Here is a 23,783-nt window from a genome sequence, read left to right as displayed (position 1 = left end):
GTTAAACATCCCAATGTTTTACAACAAGAATTTTTTCGTATATGGTATGGACAGTAATGATCAGGTTTTCTGAAAGCACTGGAAGGTGTATATTTGAAACTAATATTAAAGCCTTTGATTTGGTCAAATTTATCCTCTAAAAGAGACGAAAGATATTCTACATTTTCTTCAGAGATGAAGTTTATTAGAGCTGTCTGTTATTTTGATTGCCCATGCTGGATTCATGTTTTACATTCAGCTGTCTTGAATTTGGGATGACTTGCTCTTCCAGAACTTAATGTTACTATTTTCTTTGTTCAAGAAACTACTTAACCTTTGCTGGCTGCTACTTTTCATAAACTCACTTAAGAGTGATTTTGTTTTCTTATGGTCTCTTTCCCAGATACTGTCTGTTTTGTACTGCCTATATAGGAGGGGCTTTACTCTTCTGTGGAATCTGTAAAGCAATGACACTTGCTCCTCTTACCTTTATATCCAGGGACTGGGTTTGTTTCAAATGCGGTGTTTTGGACTGGAGTTCAGTAGACCATAAGATCAGTATTTTGAACTGGTAATTCCCTTTTATTGACCATCACGTCAAGCACTTATCCTTCCTTCTAACTGCCTACTAAAATTCTGTCAATTTCCCTGCTTTCTGTTGTTTTGAGATGGCACAGGGTCTATCTGCAACTCATTTTTTTCTGAGGTATGGAATACAGTCTCATTCTTGGTGAACTTCAGGAATCATGTGGTTAATATCTAAATTAATAAAACCAGTAACAATCCAGGGTAGCTCAGTACCTTTTTGCTAAAAAAAAAATATAAATAGTGACTTGGCAGAGAGCTTCTTTTAAAAAAAGAGTCTATAGACAAAAGTTAATGAGGAGTACTTAGGTTGTGATTATTGCTGCCCTGTAGATGCCTTTCTATCTGCAGTATGCCTTATTCCACAGTGGTGTATGTTCACTTTGATTTTTCCTGTTATCAGGTTCTGTTAGCTTTGTCTTTTTGTTAGTTGAACTAAGAAAATCACACAGTGAATAAACTTTTTCTCTATATTATTTTATCAATGATCAAATCATATAACACTGTTTCTATTACATTATATATACTGACTTCCTCAGGTCTCTCATTGTACCCTGAAAAAATAATTTGCACAAATCCTTTATGAACCTATTCCAGTCTGCCAGCATTCTGTAGAGAGAGCGTATATGAAAGCTGAACTAACTGTTCTGGCAATAGCCTGCTGAGTTTGTTTGCCAGGTAAAATACTTACTGCACTTCTGTGTCATACATCTGTTAAAATAGTTTATACTTTTGGGGCCACAATGTTGCACTGAAAATCGTGTTTATCTGGCTATTCACCATATTGCTAATTCCATGTCCTATTGCTTTTGGATCATTAGCAATTTCTCCTGTTTCTATCCAGGTGCATCCCTAGTGTATCCTGGCCTTTTCCCGTTGTTTTCTATTGCTTGCCAACTTGTTAAGATACCAGGCAAGTTCTGTTTTGTCTGTTTGCTTAGTGCTTCTTTGATGAGGTGGACAGAGGTGAACAGTGATAAGGTGGACTCTCAGTTGCAGTGAAGTCAAAGGCACGCACTGCGTTTTGCCTGCTGTTGAACCAAACCATTGGATGTCATGCAAACTCAAAGTCTTTTTGGGGAGTTTGTGTCTTTTAGGACACCTTGTGACTTCCTGTAATCTGACCTGCATTCTTCACAGGAACATGCACATGCGTGCACCTGTTCTAAACACATGAGTTTTCTACTGTGCACCTGAGTTGGCTGTTAACTCTTGGACTGTTGTGGTTTCATTTTAGCAAGAAGTCCAGGTCACTCTGTATTTAAGACTTGTCTTTCTCGTTGCATACAGTTACAGTAGCCCCATGCTATTTGTTGATTTTTTATATATAAATGTTTCTCTGTGTTCTTCTAGTTGAAAAATAATTGCATGGCTTTAAGCTAAGACATAACTTGTGAGAAAAAAGGTGCAGATGAATTATGGTCAAAAGGCCATTTTAATCAATTTGAGCGATTTTGTCTAATGTTAGTAATACGAGGGTAATGGTTCAAGTGTATGGAAGAAACATTTAGTTTCTGACATAAAGTGTGATATAGCTACCAAATTAAAGACAAAGTTAATAAATTTTACATTAACCTAGAGATTTAAAAGTGTTAAAGTAAATTTTTTTATCTTTGAGTATAAAACTTTCCTGATAAGTTGACTCCTGCTGTCATTATGCCTTTTTAAGAATCCACTTATTTTCATTACTTTGCTAGTAATTTTAAGCTATAGCTATCTGTATCTTGCTATGTGGTAAGACTTCAGTAATTTTGATTTAACTTTATTATTATTATTTGATAACATAAAGTATGTTATCAATTAAATGCTCCTAAAACATTTTATTGCAGGGAATTCCAGTAATACTGTCACAAAATTTTACTCTCTGTTTTGATATATTTTAAACTCATATAGTAGGACTTGATATATTTTAAACTCTACATTTGCTTCTGTGGTATTGGTTTATTAAAATTGAGTGGTAGCATTAACACATTTTTAAAAAAATAGGTCTAAAGACAACTAAGAAAGATCAGCTCCAAACTGGAAGTATGACAGAAAAACTTTTCAGTAGGAATAGTGAAGGCAATGATTCTTGATAAGTTATGGGAAGTTGCATGTAATAAGGTTCATGTTGCCAGCAAGGATCTGAATTTGGTAGCTCAACCAGTTACATATTTCTATATCAACAAAAATTCACAGTGAAAACTTTTTGTTGTGTTATTAAGTACTGTGTTGTTAAAACAGTGAAATTCTGGATGTTCTATGAAAATTTTGGTTGGATATATGATTGGACTTTTAATTTGGATGTAATTATACATCCAAAAGCGACATGGAAAAAATAACAACTATATTAGTTCATAAGTTAGGTTATCATGTTTTATAATTTCTTCTTTCACTGTTTATGTTTTGCGAGTCAAATAAAAGAAAATTCCAATAAGACCTTAACCAAAAACAGAGACTTTGATTTTAGTTCTATTTTTGAAGCATGGAGAATAGGAAAAATCCATTTACCAAATGGAAAACTATGTAATCGTTAGGAAAAAGGTTATTTTCATACTCCCATGCTGGAACTAATAATATTCAATTCCATACTTGAAAAAAACTTATTTGTTGATCTAGCAACAATAGCGTGGTGCATATTTTCATGGTGGCACATGAAACTTTGCTGAGACCAGGGGCTAGTGGTGCTCTTTGCAACCAGTACTGTTAGAGAAATCCCCTGGGGCAGCTCTCTGGGGTGGTGTGTGAGATTCTGTGCAGTACTGGGTCCTAGGAGATGGAGTATGGTCTGGTTATCACCATTAGTTAAAAAGTAGTCAGCACCACTCTTTGGTCAGTACAGGCTGTGGAATGAGAGCAATGCCTTTCAGGTTTTTTGTTAGTACTGAAAGATCCATGCAGAGTCAGCAGAGCGTGTTATTTCCTTGAGATGTTTGTCCCATTCTATCAAGATAACTTATTTTAGTGTAAATCCAATAAATATCTTTTGAGGCATAATAAATTGCCATAAATAGATGGTATCTGTCAAGTCACTCAGGTATAGGACTGGGCATGGAAGCATTGGTTTTAGAGACTCAGAAGCTTTTTGGTGTTTTCTTCCAAATGGAGAGTTGTTGCAGGTGGTATAACACTGATACTTGTTTTGTAGGTTTTTATTTTAGTCTCCTAAAATCCATTCTCCACAGAACTTTAATTTACTATGTTTTCTCAAGATTTATAGGATCCTTGCAATCCTTTCTACCCTTTTGCACTCCAAGACTCTAGCTCACTTTCTCGAAGTCACAGAAATGTGACTTAGCCGAAGCCAAACAAGCATTCAGAAAAAAAAAAAGCCAACCTCCAAATCCCTCCTACTAACTTCAACTCTGGTGCCTTAAGTTCCTGCAGAATGCTTTCTTGTCCTGACAGATGTTCCTCCCATGTTTTATGAAAACAAATGAAGTCATTTTAGCACATGAAGATGTCTTCTGTTCTCAAACTTTGTGTTAGGTCATTTGCTGCTCTCTGAATGTCCCTTGTGCATTCATGATTTTCTAACACATTCATCAAAGTTAAAAGCTTTTGGGATGCCACAAAGACAGTTGTCTGGTATGTGCACAACCTAAAACTGCATTTCTTACTTTTGTCTGCCACGAAAAAAAAATTAAGTTCTGTAGTACAGGATTTTTCTTTTTTCTTTTTTCTTTTTTTTTTTTTTTTTTTGTTTTGTAGATTACATGATAGTTGTCTGTATATCTGTATTCTTCCTTATACTTCTAACTTATGTATACTTATACGTTAGTTGTAAGATTATTGTGTCAGTTGAAAATGAGTATGAAATTCCTGAAAGATTATATTTCTACTGATTATATTAAAAAGCTGACTAAGTATTGTGTTTTTTCCCTCTTCAGGGATAAAGAGAAATATACTTCAAAACTAGTGAAAGAATAATTTATAAACCACAAATATAATTGATTTTCATAGCCATGAAATTACAGATTAATTTTTGGCGTTTGGATTAATTGTTCACTTAAATGTATTTATATCAGTAATGGTAATATTATGATACAATTATTTTAGAGCCATGTTCTTGAGGACTAACTTATAACAGCATAACTTATGATTTTCACAGTAGGGTTTTGATATTACAGCTCTCTAATAACTGCAGTATTCATGCTACCAATCCACAATCCTGAACTATTGTCTTCCTAGAAGAGCTTGAAACAGATCAATTTCTGTAAAACTATGATCTGTGGATATTTTAGTTGTGAACTAAAAATTTAAAGTTTAGGTAACTGCTATTGCTTTCTAAACATTGGGAGTGACCCAGAATCATTCACTTGAAATCTTATCTGTCTCAGAATACACTGTACTATTTGAGCACTCTCATAACCAAAGACCAGTACCTTAAATAACACTGCTTTAGAGTACTGGCTCAGCAAATCCTTCTGATATGTTCTTTACTAGGAATTTTATTTTCAGTTACACTTATGTTAACTTGGAGAAACACTTAAAACAAGTATGTGTACTGCCACAGTTTGTATGTGAGAAATATGGACATTTAGGATTATGATTTACAGACCAGGATTCATATGAGAAGAGATAGTAGGTAGAAAAAGGCATATGTTTTATATTGCTGGGTGGTTTTTTCCTCCCATATGTGGAGCACAAGTGTCTCAAATACTTACAGGAGTATGACTTGATAATATAGGATTTGTCTCCAGCACTATGTCCAAAAGTTAAATGAAAATGTTTCATAAACATAGTACATATGGTCTACTTAAGGGACGAGTGATACAGCAACGTGTTTTCTGAGTGCTCTGTACTTGGTCAAGTACTTTCGCTTGTTTTTCTATATATTCATATGTATTTCTGAATAGCTTGCTTTGAAAGCATAAAAGAATAAAGAAAAAAGATAATCTGGGAGTTAAGGAACCTATTAAAATTCTCCATTTCCTAAAATGTTAATAGTCAAGGAAACTTGCAATATTAAACCCTTAATGCCATGGGCTAAACAGCAGTCTTCTGAAAAGATTAATATTTAATTTGGCATATTTGTTCTGAATGTTAGCTATATTAAATATTTGTATTTTCTCTGAGCTTGAATGAAGCTTAGTATTCTCAGCATCTTGTGTAATTCCTATTTCCAGAGATATATTAAGAGGTTATTTGAGGTCACCACTGTGTTGCTGTCAAAAGACACAGCCCTCATAGCCAGCAGACCATGCTAGCCCTGGGTGAGCTGGCTAGAAACATCATGTTTGGCTCATATACTGTGTTTCAGCTGGTGAATTGTATTGAAATTCATCTGAAAATACTCTGAGACTAATTTAGGCAGTAACATCTTTATTAATTAAGAAACAAATCCATTTAAAAAACATTAAATACTCAGTATCTATCTTCTTTGTATTCATATAAACAGCAGCTGCAATTAAGACTGTTGTAGTTGAAATGGGAGAAGTGGTGTCTGCGAGTGGGGTGGCAAACGGACCCTGGTACGCTGTTCCTGCTAACATATGGGCTGCTATTATAAAGCAGCATAAGAAATCTGGTGGTAAGCAGTACATAAGGAGCTGCAGTGGCTTAATGAAGGCAAAAAAAGAAGACTAATAGACATGGAGAAAAATTCAGGATCTGTTATTTGAATTGGCACTTCAGTATGTCAGTTTGACATGCAAACTAAAATGCCTTATCAAATGAAATCAACATTAGACTGACTTTCTGAAAATGGAAAACCTAACCAAGGTATAACTGTTTTCTTTTAAGATTTGTGAAATTCTTGAACCTTCACATAGCTACCATTTTACATGATAGAATGGTCTGTATTAAAATTCGTGGAACTTCAGGTGTTTTTCGCCATTAGATTGCTTTTATTTTAATTTGCTTTTGGTGCATTAGTCTGATAATCAGTTGTAAATAAGCAGCAAACTGTTAAATCATTATGTAAAATACCACTGTAAATATGCACAATTTAACCTAATCACTTTTGGGACAGACTGGGGGTGGCAATAATGGTTCCAGCCTCACAGATTTGGGAATAAAGACAGTCTTGCAAAGAAACTATAGGGACAGAGGAAGGATGAAGTTGTGTATTTATTTTATTGCCCTCTCCCTTACCTCCCCCACTTAAGTTCTGTGGATGATACTTGAATTAACAGCAGTGCCAAAAACTAGGAAATGACTAAGTTTGGACTCGACGCAGTAATTCTCTTTAGACTGGGGTGGAGATTCTGCTGGCTTGCAGCAGAGTACTTGCAAAAGGCTAATACTCTTTACTGTTTAAAAACAAGGATTTAAAAAAGTCTTTAGAGCCTATGCTAAATAGTGTTTTTCAAGAAGGAACTAATAAATGGAAAGCTGGAATGAGGTTTCATTGTATCTATCAAGAGGTAAAATATTAGAATGATTGTGTAAGTTCTGTCTCAAATACTCTCATGGCTAAAATTGCTCAGAATAAGCTCTGTAAAATTCATATGTGTGTATCAATAAGTCTAACTAATAACTTGATATTAGGCATTGAATAACATCAATATTTTTCCATTGTATATTTACTGTCACCTTGCTAACTCTGAGGATATTTTTTCAGTTTCTGTTTTACTTGCTGTGTCCAAAAAATAATCAGCAGCTGTGCAGAGTCTCTGTGGGAAAATAAAAACCAACCCCTTAAATTGCAAATGTTGAAAAAAAATCTGTATTCCGAGACAAGCAAAATAGTTGTGGTGCATGACACTCTTCATTTCTGTTTTAAACCATGACATAATGTGGATGATAAAGAGTTAAACACTCTTCAATTTTTGTCTGTATTGACTAGAATTTGTACTCCAGTAAGAAAAAAATATGGTAGAAGACAACTATTGAATATGAGGATAGGAATATAGAATTATCTTGATCCAACACACAGAACTCACTGTATTAAGCATTGGATCATGGCCAAAAAAAACAGCATTAGGAGCTGTTTAGTCCCTTTCCTTGTCTTTTCTGCAGAGCCAGGTCGCAGAATGGTGTGCTAAAAAATGAGATGGAGTGACTTAAGTGAGGTTCCTGACAAAAATGATGGAAACAGGAAACTGCAACTGATAATGGAAATCACTTCTGAAGACTAAAATGAGGGTTTATTTATATACAGTTTAATAATTCTCCATGTTTAAATTTAAGATGATGTAAATGGAGCAACCTTTTTTTCATGTGGTATGATGAGAACCTTGATCCTGAATGCCAGATAATCCCTCAGATATGCACTTTCCTTTCTGTGCCATTTGGCTTTCTGTATAAATCTTTGGTTGCATTTAATGATTATTCAGGGATTTTCTGTTTTAGAGGTACTACTTTAGCCTACTTTGGATTTAAGGTCTGTGAGAAAATGAAATAAATTTTTTTTCATTTCCCAAAGATGAAGGAAAGGTAAAGAAGGGGAAGATTTCTGCACAGATCAGTGCTGCTTTACTATAACAGTATGGTGACATGCTTATTACATTCTAATGACAAGTTTTAAAGAAAGTGTAGCTGTATAAATATGTGTCCTCTTCTTATCATAGAACAACAAAATTATTAAGGGAGTTATCTCGCTTATTATTGAGTTCATTATCCAGTTCTACTCCATACTAACAACCTGCACTAGAGGGAAGGTGTTATGGTTGTGACATTTCTTGGACCAGTATTGCCAAAGCGAGATATCTTATCTAGAGAGTCATTCCCAAATTCTTTTTTTTTATTATTTTTTAAATTAACCTTTTTCTGTGTTGCTCTCCTCAGACGGCTGCTGCTGCTCCTTCCCTTAAGGCTGCTGTGCAGTGCTTGTGTTCTTCTAGGTTGGGCCATACTTGTGCTGTCCTTGCATCAGGACTCCTCTGGGGGAACTGTTCACATCTGACTTATCTGGCTGTCTTTGGAAGCAGAAAGCCCCAGGGAAAACATTCTTGCAAAGGCTTAAGATCAGGGAACCACTACTCTCCTATACTTTATATGAATCTGATGCATCAGCTTATCAGAAACTATAGTTTTTGACCATGAAACTTACTCTGTCACGGAAAGGCTAGGATGTTAAATTGAAGTTGTGATCAAAACTGGTTTACTCTACTCTCTCAGTATTCTAGTTAGGTATAAGTGTTTTATTAATTTTGTTCTTCATCTTTGAAATGGATTTAGTTCTCTGAAATCCTTACTATTCAATAATACATCCATTTCACTGAATGAGTTGGAACTTACCTTTTTTCTTTTCGGAAGTCTGGAAAGTGGGAAAGGATTTTACTTCTATCATCTGAAATACAAACATCTAGGTAAATTCTGAAATTACCTTGGTCTTTCCAGCTCTTCCACCTGACTAAAATTTTTTCTCTCTCTCTCTCTCAAAAAAAAAACCACTTGAAGGACAACACAGTCACTAGTCACAGCCAGCATGGCTTCATGAGGGTAAAACTGTGCTTATCAAACCTGATTTCCTTTTATGAAAGGGTAACTCACCTAGTTGATTAAAGGAAGCCAAGGGAATCCAAACTTTTTGGATTTCAGTAAAACTTGAGATACTGTCTCTCACAGGATCCTTCTGGACAAGCTGTCCATCATGCAGCTGGATAAACACATCATGTGGTGGGTGAACAGTTAGCTCCTGGGTGGAGCACAGAGGGTAATAGTGAATGAGATGACATCAGACTGGTGACTTGTCACTCATGGAGTTCCACAGGGCTCCATCCTAGACCCTGTGCTCTTCAACATCTTCATAAATGACTTGGATGCAGGACTAGAAGGGATACTAAACAAGTTTGCATAAGATACAAAATTAGGAGGAGCTTTTAACACTCTTGAAGACAGGAAGACCCTTCAGAGAAACCTCTACAAATTAGAGGGCTGAACAATGAACAGTTGTATGAACTTGAACAATGGCAAGTTGAATATGAGTCAGCAGTGCCCTGGCAGCCAGGAGGGCCAGCCGTGTCCAGCGGGACATCAGGCAAAGCATCACCAACTGGTCAAGGAGGTGATTGTTCTACTCTGCTCTGCACTGGTGCGACCTCACCTTGAATATTGTGTGCAGTTTTGGGCTCCACAGTATAAGAAAGATATTAAGCTCTTATAGAGTGTCTAAAGAAGGACCTTGAGGGAAGCTATATGAAGAGTGGCTGAGGTCACTCCATTCAGCCTGGAGAAGAGGAGACTGAGGGGAGACCTCGTGGCAGTCTACAACGTCCTCATGAGGGGAAGAGGAGGGACAAACCCTGATCTCTCTGTAGTGACCCAAGGGAATGGCCTGATGTTGTGTCAGGGGAAAAAGTTCTTCACCCAGAGGGTGTTTGAGCACTGGAACAGGCTCCCCAGGGAAGTGGTCACAACACCTAGCCTAACAGAGTTCAAGAAGCATTTGGATGATACTCTCAGGCACATGGTGTGATTCTTGGGGATGGTCCTGTGCAGGACAAGGAGTTGGACTTGATGATCCTTATGGGTCCCTTCCAACTCAGAATATTCTGTGATTCTGTAAGATGAAAGACTGTAGCTGTTTGACTTCTGCATGATAATGGTCTTCTTAGCAGCCATTCTTTTGCCTCTTTTTGATCTTGAACTTGTGTACCTTTTTTTAGTGATGGGAGAGGAAGTATGGACCAGATTTGTAGTTGTGATGGTCTTTGCTCAAAGATTGTGTATCTCACAACTTTCTACTTGACGTTGGTTTGTTCTCCTGGAAGCCTTTTTGTATGACAGTCATATGGTGAATGTTTCCATGCCTGTTCACTGGTTAGGATGCAGATGCCTAATTCCAAACTCTGAAAGTTTTTAGTTTACAGCTACCTCATCTATAAAGTGCCTCTGCCTGCACTGGGTTGCATGAATTTTTGCTAAAGTGAGCTTTACTAGTAGTATTGAAACCCCACTTCCTCATCACAAGTTACACTAATATGTGTTGGGTTGAAGATCACAGCTGTTGCAAAACTATAGGAAGTAAACTTAACTTTATTTACAGTGTTTGATGGTTTGTTTGGTAATTGTGCTGTAGTTTCCTACCTTCAGACAGCACTGTTGCCTTCCATCTCTTCTGAAAGCTCAAGTCATCAAACTGGAAATTCATTTGTGTTTTGAACAGAGTGTACTACACAATAACATTTCTCCTGTCCCCAGATGCATTCATGTAAGCTTTTAGCTCTGTTTTTACTTTCTGTTTAGAAGGAAAATAATATTTCAAAACTGCCAAGTAAAACAAGAAAATGTTCTTGCCTTTTCATAACAATGCTGTGGTGATTAAGTTCAGTTTCTAGAACAAAGAAATCAGCACTGTGCTCAAGTCACACATAGTTGTTTCATGATGATGAAAGTATTATTTTAATTTAAAAATACCTAAGTCTGCTCTGAGCCTAAAATAATGTTAGTCATGTGAAAAAAAGCTATGAAAAGCTTTGGTAGCTTGTGAAAGCTATGGTACTTCACTTATGAGATGTAATTTATTTTGTGAACTTAGAGAAACTATTTTACCCTGAAGTTTAGACAGTATGAGGAAAACAAAAAGCTGTAAAACACCATCTGTGTTACACAAAATTCTGGGAAAAGGAGATACAGTTGATTAATATGGGTGTAAATGCAAAGAATAAAATAGTTTGTTTAATCTTTTGACTTGTTCTATGCATTATCAGTTAACTTGGTAATTCATTTGATTTGGTGGTGCCATTCTGTTTTCTTGGTGTTTGAATGAAAATGTCTAAGGCTTCCCTCTTTGGGGAGGCCCAGTAGCAGCTGCTGTATCTGTCTCAGCCCTAACAGATGTTTCATGTAGGTGACACACTGAGACTGACAACTTTCTTTCCAGCAATTTTCTCCATCCTTCTCTATGTGGCTTATTTTTGAAATAATCCATTTTCCCATTCTTTAAGGAACAGAATTAATTCAGATCTGTTCTTAATTTTAAAACAAATGTTGTTTTTCTTTCATAGTTTTATATGTTTATGTGTTTTCTATATTAAAAAATTATTTCACTTTAGGAGTGATAATTTTACCTCATGGAGTCCATTCTTTCTACTGTAAGAAAGCTTAGCCATGTAATTAATTTTGTAGATATTGACCCTAAAGCTATTCAGAAGATAATGGAGTTTCAAAGTAAAATGAAGGTGAATGTTATAGTATCGTAGTGGTCACAAAGGATCTAACTGGGGTAATTATGACTGTTGTGATATTATAGATCTGAATTCCCCCCCAGTGTATTTTTCCAGCCTCCTTAATTAAGCTAGCTATAGCAGAAGAAGTCAGCATTTGCAGGTGGCTGGGGACAGCAAACAGATCCTCATGACCCATCAGCCTTCTTTTCCTATGCCAGAAGCCACAGTCAGTTATCACTAAATCAAAGTTCAGCAATGGTTTCTGCTAAGGGTGCAGAAACTTGCACCCTTTCCAGAAAGAGGGAGAATTGTTTCCCTCTCTGCTTCTGTTATTCCAGTGGCAGAAGGAGTGACAGGCACAGGAAAGGATGGTATTTTTGATGTGGTTTCATATAAAGCAGATCCACATTTGTTGTGTTAAGAAAAATTAGCTGTGATTGTCCTATGTTTCTGGCAGTCATGGATCTTTCTGAGAGCCACTGGTTTCTTGCTGTTGCTTTCCTTTCAAAGTCATTGATAACTGTTCTGAGAAAAGGCTTGTGTGTCTTTTTTTTTTTTTTAACTTTTGATCCTTTCTGCTTACTCAAAACTTGAAACAGTAGAAAATGATAATAAAACATATTAATAGTAGGGTGAGTAAATGGATCTCCTTGAGATTATTTCTCTGTAGGTTTATTTTGCCAATATCTGGCCTACTCAATCATCAGTGGTGAAGAAGGTTCTTAGTGTAGCTGCTTACTTTGCCAGTGGAGTGTGCAGACACCTTTACTGTTTGCTGAGCAGTGTCCTTTGCGTTCAGTTTGTTGTTTAACCCATTTCATGAGGAATAGATTTTACCAGTTACAAAGTACGTGTAGTGTTGATGATGCTTAAAAAAAGAAAAGAGTTAGTGAAAGTCAGGAAGCTTTCCAGACTGAGCAGCTTAACCAAGAATGAAACTTTTCATAGAGTAGTTGTTGCAATATTCAAGAGCCTGTCCTCAAAATACCTTTCAGTAAGTTTAGGCATGAAGTTTGTCCTTTTACCAAAGATTGGAAATTCTGTCAAAGTTGTCTGTAATCTTTTTAAGATTTTTATTTTTTATTGTATTAATTTTAAGGGAATGTGAAAACTGTCACTAAAAAACAGTAGCAGAAAAAAAGAGGCAATTGAAAAAGTCCGTATTTTGAAAATAAGAACAAAGAAAAAGCTGAAGTTAGCTCCAAGTAAATGGATATCTGTAAATCAAGATTTATGCTGTGTCATGAAGAAACATCTCTAGCAAAGTAGTGTCCCTTGTCACAAAGATCAAGCTCAAAAAATGTCTCTTTTGGTAAGTTAAGGTTTTACCCTGACGAAAGGTATTACAATTATTCCTTTTTCGTTATGAGTATTGCTTTATATCAGAGGTGTTTCCTGCTTTGAAAAAAATTAGGACATGGCCCAGTGCTGCGTGCCACTTACCCCATCTGCCCATCTGCTATATGATGTGATTGCCATGTACTTGGAAGGGTTGTCTGGAACCAGTTGGATCTATAGGATAGTTGATGCCTCTCCAGCAATTATTTCTCTTCTCCTGCCTTTGGTTCTACAGCTGTCTTTTCTGTTCATAGTCAGGTTCATACCTGGTTGTTTTTCTGTCCTAGTTAGGTCAGTTTGGTAGTAGCTTCCTGCAGAGCTTGGAAAACAGTGTGGAGGAGCTGCAGCGAAATGCTACACATCTCTCAGAAGGGGCTCCACGAGTGTAACTTGGGAGCAACCATAGGGAGTTCCCTGTTGTATGCTGTTTATTTGCCCTGTCTTGTTCTCATTTTAATGATTTCTGGGAAAAGTCTATTGCACATGAGTTGCCTTGTCAACATCCTACCTATAAATGTGAACACATGGTCAAAGGAAGGAAGGAAGCTAAAAGTGCTGTGCATGGGGAACATGAGGGAGATTTCTAGGAGTGGGTAACCTGAGACAGTGTGAACTGCAGGTAATGCTGTCAACGTGGAAACAATGTCATTGAAGATTTGAGTAAATTGCATTAAAATTTGTGCTTTTAAGGCTACATCACTGCCATATACAAGCTGGCTGATTTCAGGATAATATTATGTGTGCCCATGTGAGCTATTGTCAAGGGATGTCACATTCAAAAGAAGGGAGGAATGAATTTCTAACTGGTATACAGTCTGGAGATATTTAAAGTATTCTGCCATCATTATTTTCTTTTCTGATAGAAGTGGAAATGATACATTCCTTAGGGAAAATTGTCTTCTAGTTTAGAGTTTGAAGTAGGAATTTGAAAAATAGAATTGGTATGAATGTTGATGAGTGTCCTATTTTATATAATTTACAGTAAGTGGAAACATGGATGCAGCCTGTCAGAGGTGTTACATCTGTTTTCAGGTGTGTTTCCGTGAGGTTTGTCAAGTATATCAAGTGGTTCCACTAACACTTGCTTATGGCCATGTGCAGATTTGAAAATGCTGCATGGTGAAATTCATGAAATAGTTAACTTTCTGTTTTGATGTGCCTGTGAAAATAGACTACCCTGGTCTTTTATTTAATGCTGTAAAGTTTCATTTAACTTTTTTACTGACATGTTTTTGTTCCATAAAAAGTCAAAATTATTTGGATAATTATCAAACACTTGATTAGATTAACTTTAATTTCACAATGGGAATACAGAATCAAGTTAATTATAGTAACGTTTGTCGTTTTCCTTTTATTGAGGTGAAATTGTCTTTATTTACTTGGCTCTAATCTTCCCTTTTTCCATTCAGAGTTAGAGTCAGTTATGTAAGCTGTGAATGGATTGTATGGAACAAAGTGACTCACCAAGACAGACTATAATGCACATAGCTGTGTTGTTTCAGGGAAGTACTCAATGACTCAGCTGTGGAAGAGTCTGCTAATTAGAACTGCTGCATTCGTGGGTTTAGATGAATATCTGCCCTGAAGCTGGGCCAGCACACTTTTTGGCACCTCTTACTACATGAATTACTGGTCAGACTTTGAAGTGTATTGGTTATCCCACCCCCTATCAAAGGATGTTAAAGGAGCTCTTCAGATTTCAGTCATGGTTTGCAGTTAACTCTAATGTTTTTTGTTGGCCATTCTTGGCAGCCTCTGTGAATTTATGCTTTATAAAGCATAAACTTCCTGTGCTTTCCACTCCCAGTAGCATACCAAAATTTGAGACTTTGTTTTCAAAATGCCTTCTAATATTGCCTTTCTCCTCTCACTGGTATCTTTACAGTATAGGAGTAATCTCCCTGTCAAAACAGAACAAGAGAATACCTGTGTGGCTGATCACAGCTTACATCCCAGTTTGAGAAAGTCTCAGTTGAACATGTTTCTAGCCTGCAGAGTCATCAGAACAAATCGGATCCCAAAAACGGTTTCTGGGTGGAGGTGGTCTCTGGGAGCTGTGATGGGTAGTCAGGTGCTCCTGACCTGCCCCAAGGCTGAGCTGGTTTTATTCTGCTACTCTGCTGTACTGTAGAGACAAACACTAGCAATCTTTATTTACTTGCATTTTATACTTTGTTACTAAAAACGGTATGAATGCTGTCAGGAATATACTTTATTAAAAAATGGCTGCTTATGATATGAGTTTTTAAAATTGAAAATTGAAGGACAAATTGTGAACCAAGTTTGAAGTAGATAGTTTTGTTATTGCAATTATAAGAAATAGACTCCTGTATATATTTTGCAGACTTACGTGCTAATTGATATTTCAAATCCTAGAATGGGCCATCCCACCACATATTGCAAGCATCATGGTTCTAACCATATGATTTCTTTCTTGCTCCATTGATTTCCAGCCATCTTCTGGAAAGTTATGAAAGATGTTTTTTTTTCTCATTGTATATGCTCATTGATTCATACCATGCATGTACATCTATAAACATAAAATAGTTTTAATCTCTTTTCTGAAAATTATTTTATGAATTTATTTATTTTATTTCCTCTCCTTAGTAGCATATTTTATTCTTTTAAAACACTGGTTATTTGCTGTGGTGATGGTCTTTTTGGAAGAGAGTGGGTTGGTGAAGATTGGTTTGCAGTTGGGTATTAATTATTTATCATGAAATAATAGATCCTGTTACAAGTATAGAATGTAGCTGTAGTTCCTGTGCTTGATCTGTGTGTTATATATAATCCTATTTTTCCCTTCCATTCACATGACTTGTGTGGTAATACTAAGGTGTGATTCTCTGGATGAAAAATACCTTTTGCAACCTCCTTATTCTCCTGTTTGTTTGCTTGTTTACAGGTAGCAAACTTAATTGCTTTACATGGCGATGTTTTCTCTTTTTTAATAAGACCTTTTTGAAGATGGTGTTTGACTGAGGGCTTTTGAGTTGTGTGAAAGCAGAACTGCATGTGCTGGTGAAGTGTTTTTTTCTATTTTAACAGCTCCACAAAAAACCTTATCCACTATTACAGAAAAACATGCCTTTACTGCATAACCACTTTATGTCCACCTTTCTGAAATTGCTGCATGTGTTTTCTCTTTTGAATTTATGTAAATGCATAATGTTGTGGCCATATAAAACTATAAAGCAAATAAAAACTAAGTTGTCTGAAATTTAGTATGACAGGGTATGTATCTCTTTTTCAAGTACTGGACAAAAAGTTCAATTTTCTTTTTTCTTAAGAACTTTCATATAATAAAACATATTTTAAATACTTTTCTCCTGAAATTGATACTGTCTCAGATTTTCAACAGATAGATTTCTTAAGTCTTGCATTTTCAAGTTAAACAAAAAAGCTATCTGTAACATCAAATTATTGTGATCACTGAGTGGATAGATAGGATAAGAGTTAATATGAAGCAACCTTAAATAAGTAAAGGTACATTAAAGTTCTGTTTTAATCACTTTAATAATTTTTCTATCTTTTTGTTTCTTTTTTTTTTCCATGTCTAATTGGTTGACTGTCAAGCTCTTGATAATTTTCTGGATGAAACTTATGAATTAAATGTCTATGAAAAATGAGGGAGGTGAGCAACTGAACTGGTCAGTTCTGTCAGACGTTACTTAGAGGGAGCTAATAAAGCTCTTAATCCTAACATGCTTTTAACAAAGTCTTTAACATCATGCCTTGCATACCCAAACAATCCTCTGCTTGCTTTCTGTAAGCTTAAGATTGGTTTGTGACATGATGAAGTATATGGACTGACTTCTTCAGATAGTTTCAGGCCATAAAAATGTTAAGGCAGGAGATAAAAATATGGTCTTCTCTAGTTACAAAGTACTTTGACGCTTACACGGGCATTCCAAAAAATTAAAGGATTCTTTTAACAGTTATGGGAGATACATTTTTTACTTCTTTTGATAATTCAGGTGGGGCTGTGCTTCAGGCTTTGAAGGGCAGAATTAATATTTGGTGCAGTCCTTTCATTGGAAAGAAGATGTAATTTTAAAAATACAGTTACCTCTTTTTGTCAGTTGTTAATTGCTTGGACTATATTGAAATTAAATAGCATCCAGTTAACTGTTGTTTCTTTTGCTAGGTAAAGTGAAATTCACTCAGAAGATGAGAAGTTTAGTTCACTGAAAGTAAAGTTTCACTTATTAAATTATTGTAAAGTCAAATGAGTTCATTTTATTAAGGTTTCTACATTACATGATGTTTGTCATCTTCTGCAAAATAGAATTGCCTTGAGTAAAAAGAACCAGTGGCCTAAAGAAAGTTCCAAACTTTCCATTATACTTTTAATCAAATAATTGTATATATTTCTTTCTTTAGTGTTAACTCATATTTCTTTAATACATCAGAGAACGTAGCTGCTATTGGTCATATTGTTATATTATTGTGGTTTTATTCTTTTTAAACTCAACTTTGTCCTTGGTTGCTAACCAAAAGCTAGGTAATGGTCCAGATATTTTAAAAAATTAGCATACCTTTGCTTTCCTTTCTAACCCAACAGATAAAACTGTTACACATTGCCTGAACACTGACATATATTTTATATATTTGCACACAAATTCAATACTTTTCTATAAGACAAATTCATAGGATTTCTATTTTCTTCTTAAAGTGAATGTTACCACAGCGACGTGGTCAAAGTGATAAAGATGCATCATCAAAACTATGGTGGATATTTTCCAACAATTTTTTTCTACTTTATTATTAGTAGGAAGTTTGATTTGCCTTGGGTTTTTTTATTTATACATCAGAATTACAGAAACAAAAATGATTTCTGCTACTACATTTCTATAAGTGGGGTATTTTTTTGCATTGTCTGTTGTTAATTTGGAGTCTTTGTTAACTCTCAATATCACCAGGAAAGAAAAATGGGTTTGTTATTAAGCTTTAGCGCTTCCTCAAGATTGGTGTGGACAACCTATGTGACCTCTGCTGGGGCACATTGTGTCTTTATAGACTGAAATGTTAATAGTTTCTTCTTTTAACCATTTTCTGTTCTGTTTGTTCAAATTTGCAATCTTTCAGTGTGCTTATACAGTGGTCCCTGTTATAAATGACACTCAAGAGAAATCTCTAGAGGATGTTTATAAAAGTAGAAGTAAATAATTAAGTCAGACAGAAACTACTGACTTTGTTTCCTCACTATTCAAAACCCTGATAATGTGAGGGTATATTTTTCTAGAAGCTTAAGGGAAAAAACCCTAAACCACCTAAAGCTACCACTACCTCTGTCTCTTGACCTGATGGTAAAAACCATCACTGGTGAGAACAGGCTATCTAGAGGAATAATGTAGCCAGTATGTCCAGTATGAGCATAAAAACAGTAACCCTTGGAAGGATAGTTTTCTGAAATGTACCAGAAGTCACTGAACAGTTTCAGTAATAGTCTCAAATATTTGTGGTTTCTAAGAAATATTATCTCATGCAAAAAATTATATACATGGGAATATAAATATTTGGGGAAGACATAAATTGTTGGTTATATTCTTAATTGAAAAGTTTCACTTTCAGTTTGGAACACAGTGTAGATGATCTGGGGTATCTGTAAAGTATTTTACAGGGCAGACCAAAGGCATAGACAATGTGATTTCTACTAGTTGCTTTGTTTTCAAGAAAAATAAGGCAGATAGGAGGAAGTAATGTAGTATCTGGAAGTTCTTTAGAAATACCTTTCTTTTTGCTTAAGTAAAAACTCTTTTTTTATATGGATTTGTTTAAACACTAATGAATGTGAACATCAGTAAATTAGAAGAACAATTTTTGCAGCAGCATGAAACTACTGAGAATATTATCTGGTGAGTGGTCTCTAAAATGTGACATAAAGAACAGACAGAGAAAAAGAATACTAGTTAACAATAATGTTTAGGATAAGTTTGAATGGAAGATGACCAGAGAGACCAACTTGAAAACAGCTGGACTTTGGACAAGGGTTAGTTGCATGAAGTGAGGGAAACAATTTGCTGTAGAGCGGTGTAAGGAGTTGAAGATGACACTAAGATTGAATGTAGGGGTTTTGTGACTCTGAGGGGACAAATAATAGAGCTATTGACAGAGGCAGTGGGAAAAGGAAGAATTTGGATAAAGATAATAAACAACCACTTCAGCTCATGTTAATTGGTACATGCTCTATTGACTTCATTCATAGCAATTGAGGATACAGCCTGTTAAGTTCATCTTTAATGATAAGTTTAAGTTGTCAGGGAGATCTCAGGATAAAATCTCAGCAAAAAATAGGTGGAGATGAAAGACTGAGGTTATAGGTCCTGAATTCTTGGAAGTAGGCCTGTATCATGGTCCATTGCATTGTAGTGGCAGCTTAGGGAAGATGAGTTGACTATGCAAAAGTCAGAAAGAAAACAGGAAAGGAGAGAAAAAGAAACCCACCAAAAGGGCCAGAGGAAGGTTTGAAAGAGACTGGAGCTTTGAAAAGTAAAGAATTTGAAAACTTCCTGATAGTGAGATTAACTACAAAGGAAAGTGTACAAATACTGTGAGATGAAAATAAAAAATAAAGGTGGTTTTTACTCAGTTTAACAGAAAACAGATAAACATATTAATTATGTAAGGAAAACATTAAGTAATATAGAAAGTTAGTGAAACATAATAAAAATTCCTTCAAGTAATTCCCAATTTCAGAAAGATGTTAGGAAATGTAAAGGTTGTGGTTTTTAGTAGTGTATGTTTTTGACTTCATAGTTCAAATGTTCATGTCTCAGTGTCTTATGCTTTGTTGTGTTTACTTACATGCTTTATTACATGCTAAAATACTAAAAAATTATTAATAGATAGGCATTACATTTAAATTATTGCATTTAGGCAATGTGCATAAAACCTAAATAGACTGTAAGATTTTGAAACAAATTGTCTTTTGCTGTGTACTTTTCTTTCTTTCTTCATATAAAAATATAGATCAGTAAGCAAGTATATGTGATGTATATTTACCATATACCTTCCCGAAGGGTGTAAAATTGGCATCATATTCTTCAGATTGGTTTTATTGTCCAAGTAAAATCTTTAATTAAATTGAGCTCTTTTTTATTTAAAGCTGTCTTTTGGGGAGATATTGCCTTAGATGATGAAGACTTAAAAATCTTTCAAATTGACAGGACGATTGACCTTACACAGCACTCCAATGAAAGACTTGGCCATAACACAGGTATGCTATTTCAAGCTTGTTTTAACTTATTTTTCCTGTTAGCTAATTGAGCATAGATCCCAATTTGCTATTGTTAACATACAATGCACTATTGCCAGAACTGCCATTTGATTAACACAGGCAGCTGGATATTCAGATGCATAGATAAAGAGATGCTATTGGTGTGCAAATATGTGTGCTTGCAAGAGAGAAAAAATATAATCCATGTCTAAATGGATGTCTTTCTAATGTTGAAAAATATTTATGCCTTCAGGATCTGATTTGTAAAGTGATAACAGCATTTGTAAACTTTCAGGTTATGATACCATAAAAAACCGAGTTACTTAGGAAAAGTCTGGAAAAAATGCTATTAGAGAATTTATAAATGTATAATTAAAAATTATTTTCAATTCAGCATGTTTTATATGGTCCTGAACCGAGATACTGTTACTTAATCCTGATATGTGGAAGTACATTTTTCAGCTGAAAGAAGCTATTTTAAATTTAAACTTTCAATATTGATATCTCTAAAAATATTTTTACTTTTCCTAGTTAAACATACTGATAAGATTATTTTGATGACAACTTGAAAAATTATTTTATCTCCTTTTAAATCCACTTGTCTTTTCAAGGCAGGAAGAGTGTTGATCATTTCTAGATCTAGACTTTAAAATAAAATGTTAGAGTCAGTGGTCTCCCTGCCCCACTTCCCCCAAACAGATAGTTTCAGTTGCCTTTAAAGGAATTTCAGGCACTAGTTTTGTTGACAAAATGTAGAATAAGCTTGATTATTTCCCCTTAGAGTAATGCAGTCAAGTGATTTGTTTGGCCTAATGACTCCCTTTTCTTCTTGCTTTTCTATTTTTTTCTTTTTAACTGCATAGTTGTAAGTTGTTCTTTTTTTTCTTTTTTTTTTTTTTTTTGTTAATGGCTACAGAAACAATAAACATTACTAAGCAGTTTTTAAATTATATTTAATATTATTTAGTTTTTCATTCCTTACATGTTTTGTGTTAGGCACATTGTCTCTCCTTGTGGATGGTATCCTATTCAGGATATCGAGTCACCCTGTCAAGGATTGCTAACATATTTGGATCAAATTTTTCTACCTGTACTGTACAAGACAAGTCAATGCAGCTGTGATGGTCAGCAGGACTAAACTTTTGATAACAAACTCTCCTGAGGTTGATGACTTCACAGTTACCCTCAGTAAACCCTCAGCAAACCCTCAGCATTCTTGCTTTTTCTAAAACCAGCATTGGAGAACTCAATTTTACACTGCACATGTGTAATTTTTTTTCTACATTTATAGCATTCTTGATGCATAAACTTGGAATTTAGCCTATTTTTGCAAACTGCACAGCCTAGTGTGCTTTTCTCCCCCTAAATTTCTGAAATAGCAAATTGCCAACAACTAGCTTGCCAACAACTTGATATTAGGTAGCAACTGGAAAAGGAATGTAAAATGTCTGTAATACAGCCAGCAAAAATTTACGTTAGTTACAGATACAATTGCAATTAATTGTAAGCTTGATTTCTGAGCATCCTCTGTAGCTGGTCTTCACAAACTGAAGGTGACATCTGGTAGAAGGTTTGGATGCTTGGTTGTAAACTATCAAGAGGGAGTGATGGAGGCACAGTTGTCATTGCAACTCTAATTAAAATCCTGAGGCTCTCAGGCCCTGATTGACATTATGTGACTGCTCCTTTTGGCTTTTGGTGAGGATTATCTGTCTGGATTTGCAGGGTCAGATAATCTGTGAGCTTCCCAGAGTATGGCTCTGTTACTTTATTTTTCATTTTGTCCAAGCAAAATGCATAATCATTGTAAACAGAAACAATGGTAATGCTGATAAAAATTTTATGTGTATATTGAGTCCAGACTACCTAAACTGTCTACCTTCTCCTTTTTGAACCGTGAGAGGACACAGCAAATATGAATTTTTTTAAAAACTTTTTTTAGACTGTGTGGCTTGGCAAGACCTAATATTATTCGTATAAAACAGCTTAGTCTAGGTGAGATTCTTTTTCTTCTTTGGTTTTTACTAAATGAAATACACAAGTAGTGGTAAGACAAAAATGAGAGTTCTTTTTTTTTTTGCTCCTAGAAATATAATATGATAGTTTCCTTAAGTAAATAATGGATTCTTTGGAGGTTTTCTCTTATTTCTGACAGTTGATGCTTTTAAGGACTTTTTAATATTGCTTTATGATCTTTAGCTATATACCTTATTTTATAAGTTGAATGTTAACATGAGAGACAATTACATTAATGATGATCAATGTTATATTCTATGCAGTATATGCTATAGTTACCATATAACTTGTTGGAAAGGAATGTATTACCTCATCTATCTAAAATGTTTTTAAAAATTTGGAAATTTTTTCTCAAGGGAGCCAGCAACTATGTGACAGTGTAATCCAAATAATTAGGCACATTGTTATTCAATGAGCAACCACACACTGACTTGCCTTTTATGGAATTTTCTCATCTGCAATATGATTTTAAGTTGCTGTTTAATATATGTGTTTTCTACATATATGTTGAAAGTTTTTATAGGAATTTTGGAGAGGTCTTTTTAGTGGCAGTTGTAGGTGTCAATGATCTGTTTCCATGTTTTTACAATTTCTATTGAAAAAGCCATTTAGAAATTCACTTGTTCTATAACAGATTGTGAATTGTAAAATACAACCTAGTACAAACTTACGAGAATCACAAAACTTTCTGAACAATTCTGAATGATTTAATCGACTAGTGCAGTGTTGTCAGTGTTCTTGCTTCTGGTTTACTGGTGATTGAAAAGGCACTTGCAGCCACAAAAGGTTTATATGTGAAGAGCATATGTGTCAGTCTGCATGCAGTAAACACAGAAATGTGGTTTTATTTCTGTAACTGAGATGGTAAATGTTAAAATAAACTACTTCATAACTTAGATTTTCATTGATTGCTGAAATGACACAGATTATCTATCTATCTATCTGTCTGTATGCCAGTAAGGTCTTACTGAAATATACACCAGCCTGTAATGTTTCAAAGCCTTTAGAGTGCATTGATGTCTATTTGCATGTTGGAAAAGAAAAACAAATCTTTCATGGTTAAGTTTCCATCAGTTTTGTTGGAGGGTGTTTTTTGTTTTTGTTTTGTTTTTTGTTGGGTTTTTTTTTTGTATGTGTGGGGAAAGGTTGGAGGTGGTTTTTTTTTGTTGTTTGTTATTGTTGTGTTTGGGGTTTTGTTGGTTTCTTTTGGTTGTGGATTTTTTGGTTTTTGTGGGTTTTTTCTGATGAAACTTGGGCTGTTTGCTTTCCCTCTTTCCCTCCCTTGAAATGAGAAAACTATGGCATGCACTCAGGAAATTTCTGTGAGGGTAAGCCTTTTAGCTGTCAATCAATATAGCTCTGAGGATGTCAAGGTCACCAGAAACAAAAAAAGCTGCAAATAATGATTAGATGATGTAATTGTCATGACTTGCCTGACTAACAAAGACATGTTGACTTACATTAATGGATTGCATATTAGAAAATTTTTCAGCTAATAATGTGTTTTTATTGCATTGTCAAGAATATTTGAAAAATTTTTATGCAAATAATTAAAAAATATTAAGTTTCCTTAAGTCACATTGCAGAATTTATGGGGCATCTCCATAAAT

General features: G+C 35.0%; 1 protein-coding gene across 2 annotated transcripts in view; it reads left to right on the top strand.

Moving 5' to 3' along the window:
- TLL1 (tolloid like 1) overlaps nucleotides 1–23,783 on the top strand; it is a 130,850-nt gene that overhangs the window by 38,900 nt on the left and 68,167 nt on the right. The window contains exon 2 of one of the 2 annotated variants that reach the window (XM_050338287.1): nucleotides 20,047–20,157. In XM_050338287.1, coding sequence (XP_050194244.1) covers nucleotides 20,047–20,157 — 111 coding nt within the window. The remainder of the gene's footprint in view (nucleotides 1–20,046; nucleotides 20,158–23,783) is intronic. The other variant, XM_050338288.1, reaches the window with a different exon arrangement.

The sequence above is a fragment of the Myiozetetes cayanensis genome, unplaced genomic scaffold (assembly GCF_022539395.1).
Source record: "Myiozetetes cayanensis isolate MyiCay16 unplaced genomic scaffold, myiCay2020 scf7, whole genome shotgun sequence".
Taxonomy (NCBI): domain Eukaryota; kingdom Metazoa; phylum Chordata; class Aves; order Passeriformes; family Tyrannidae; genus Myiozetetes; species Myiozetetes cayanensis.
The sequence above is the reverse complement of the archived record's forward strand: the minus strand, read 5'-3'. Positions and strand labels throughout refer to the sequence as shown.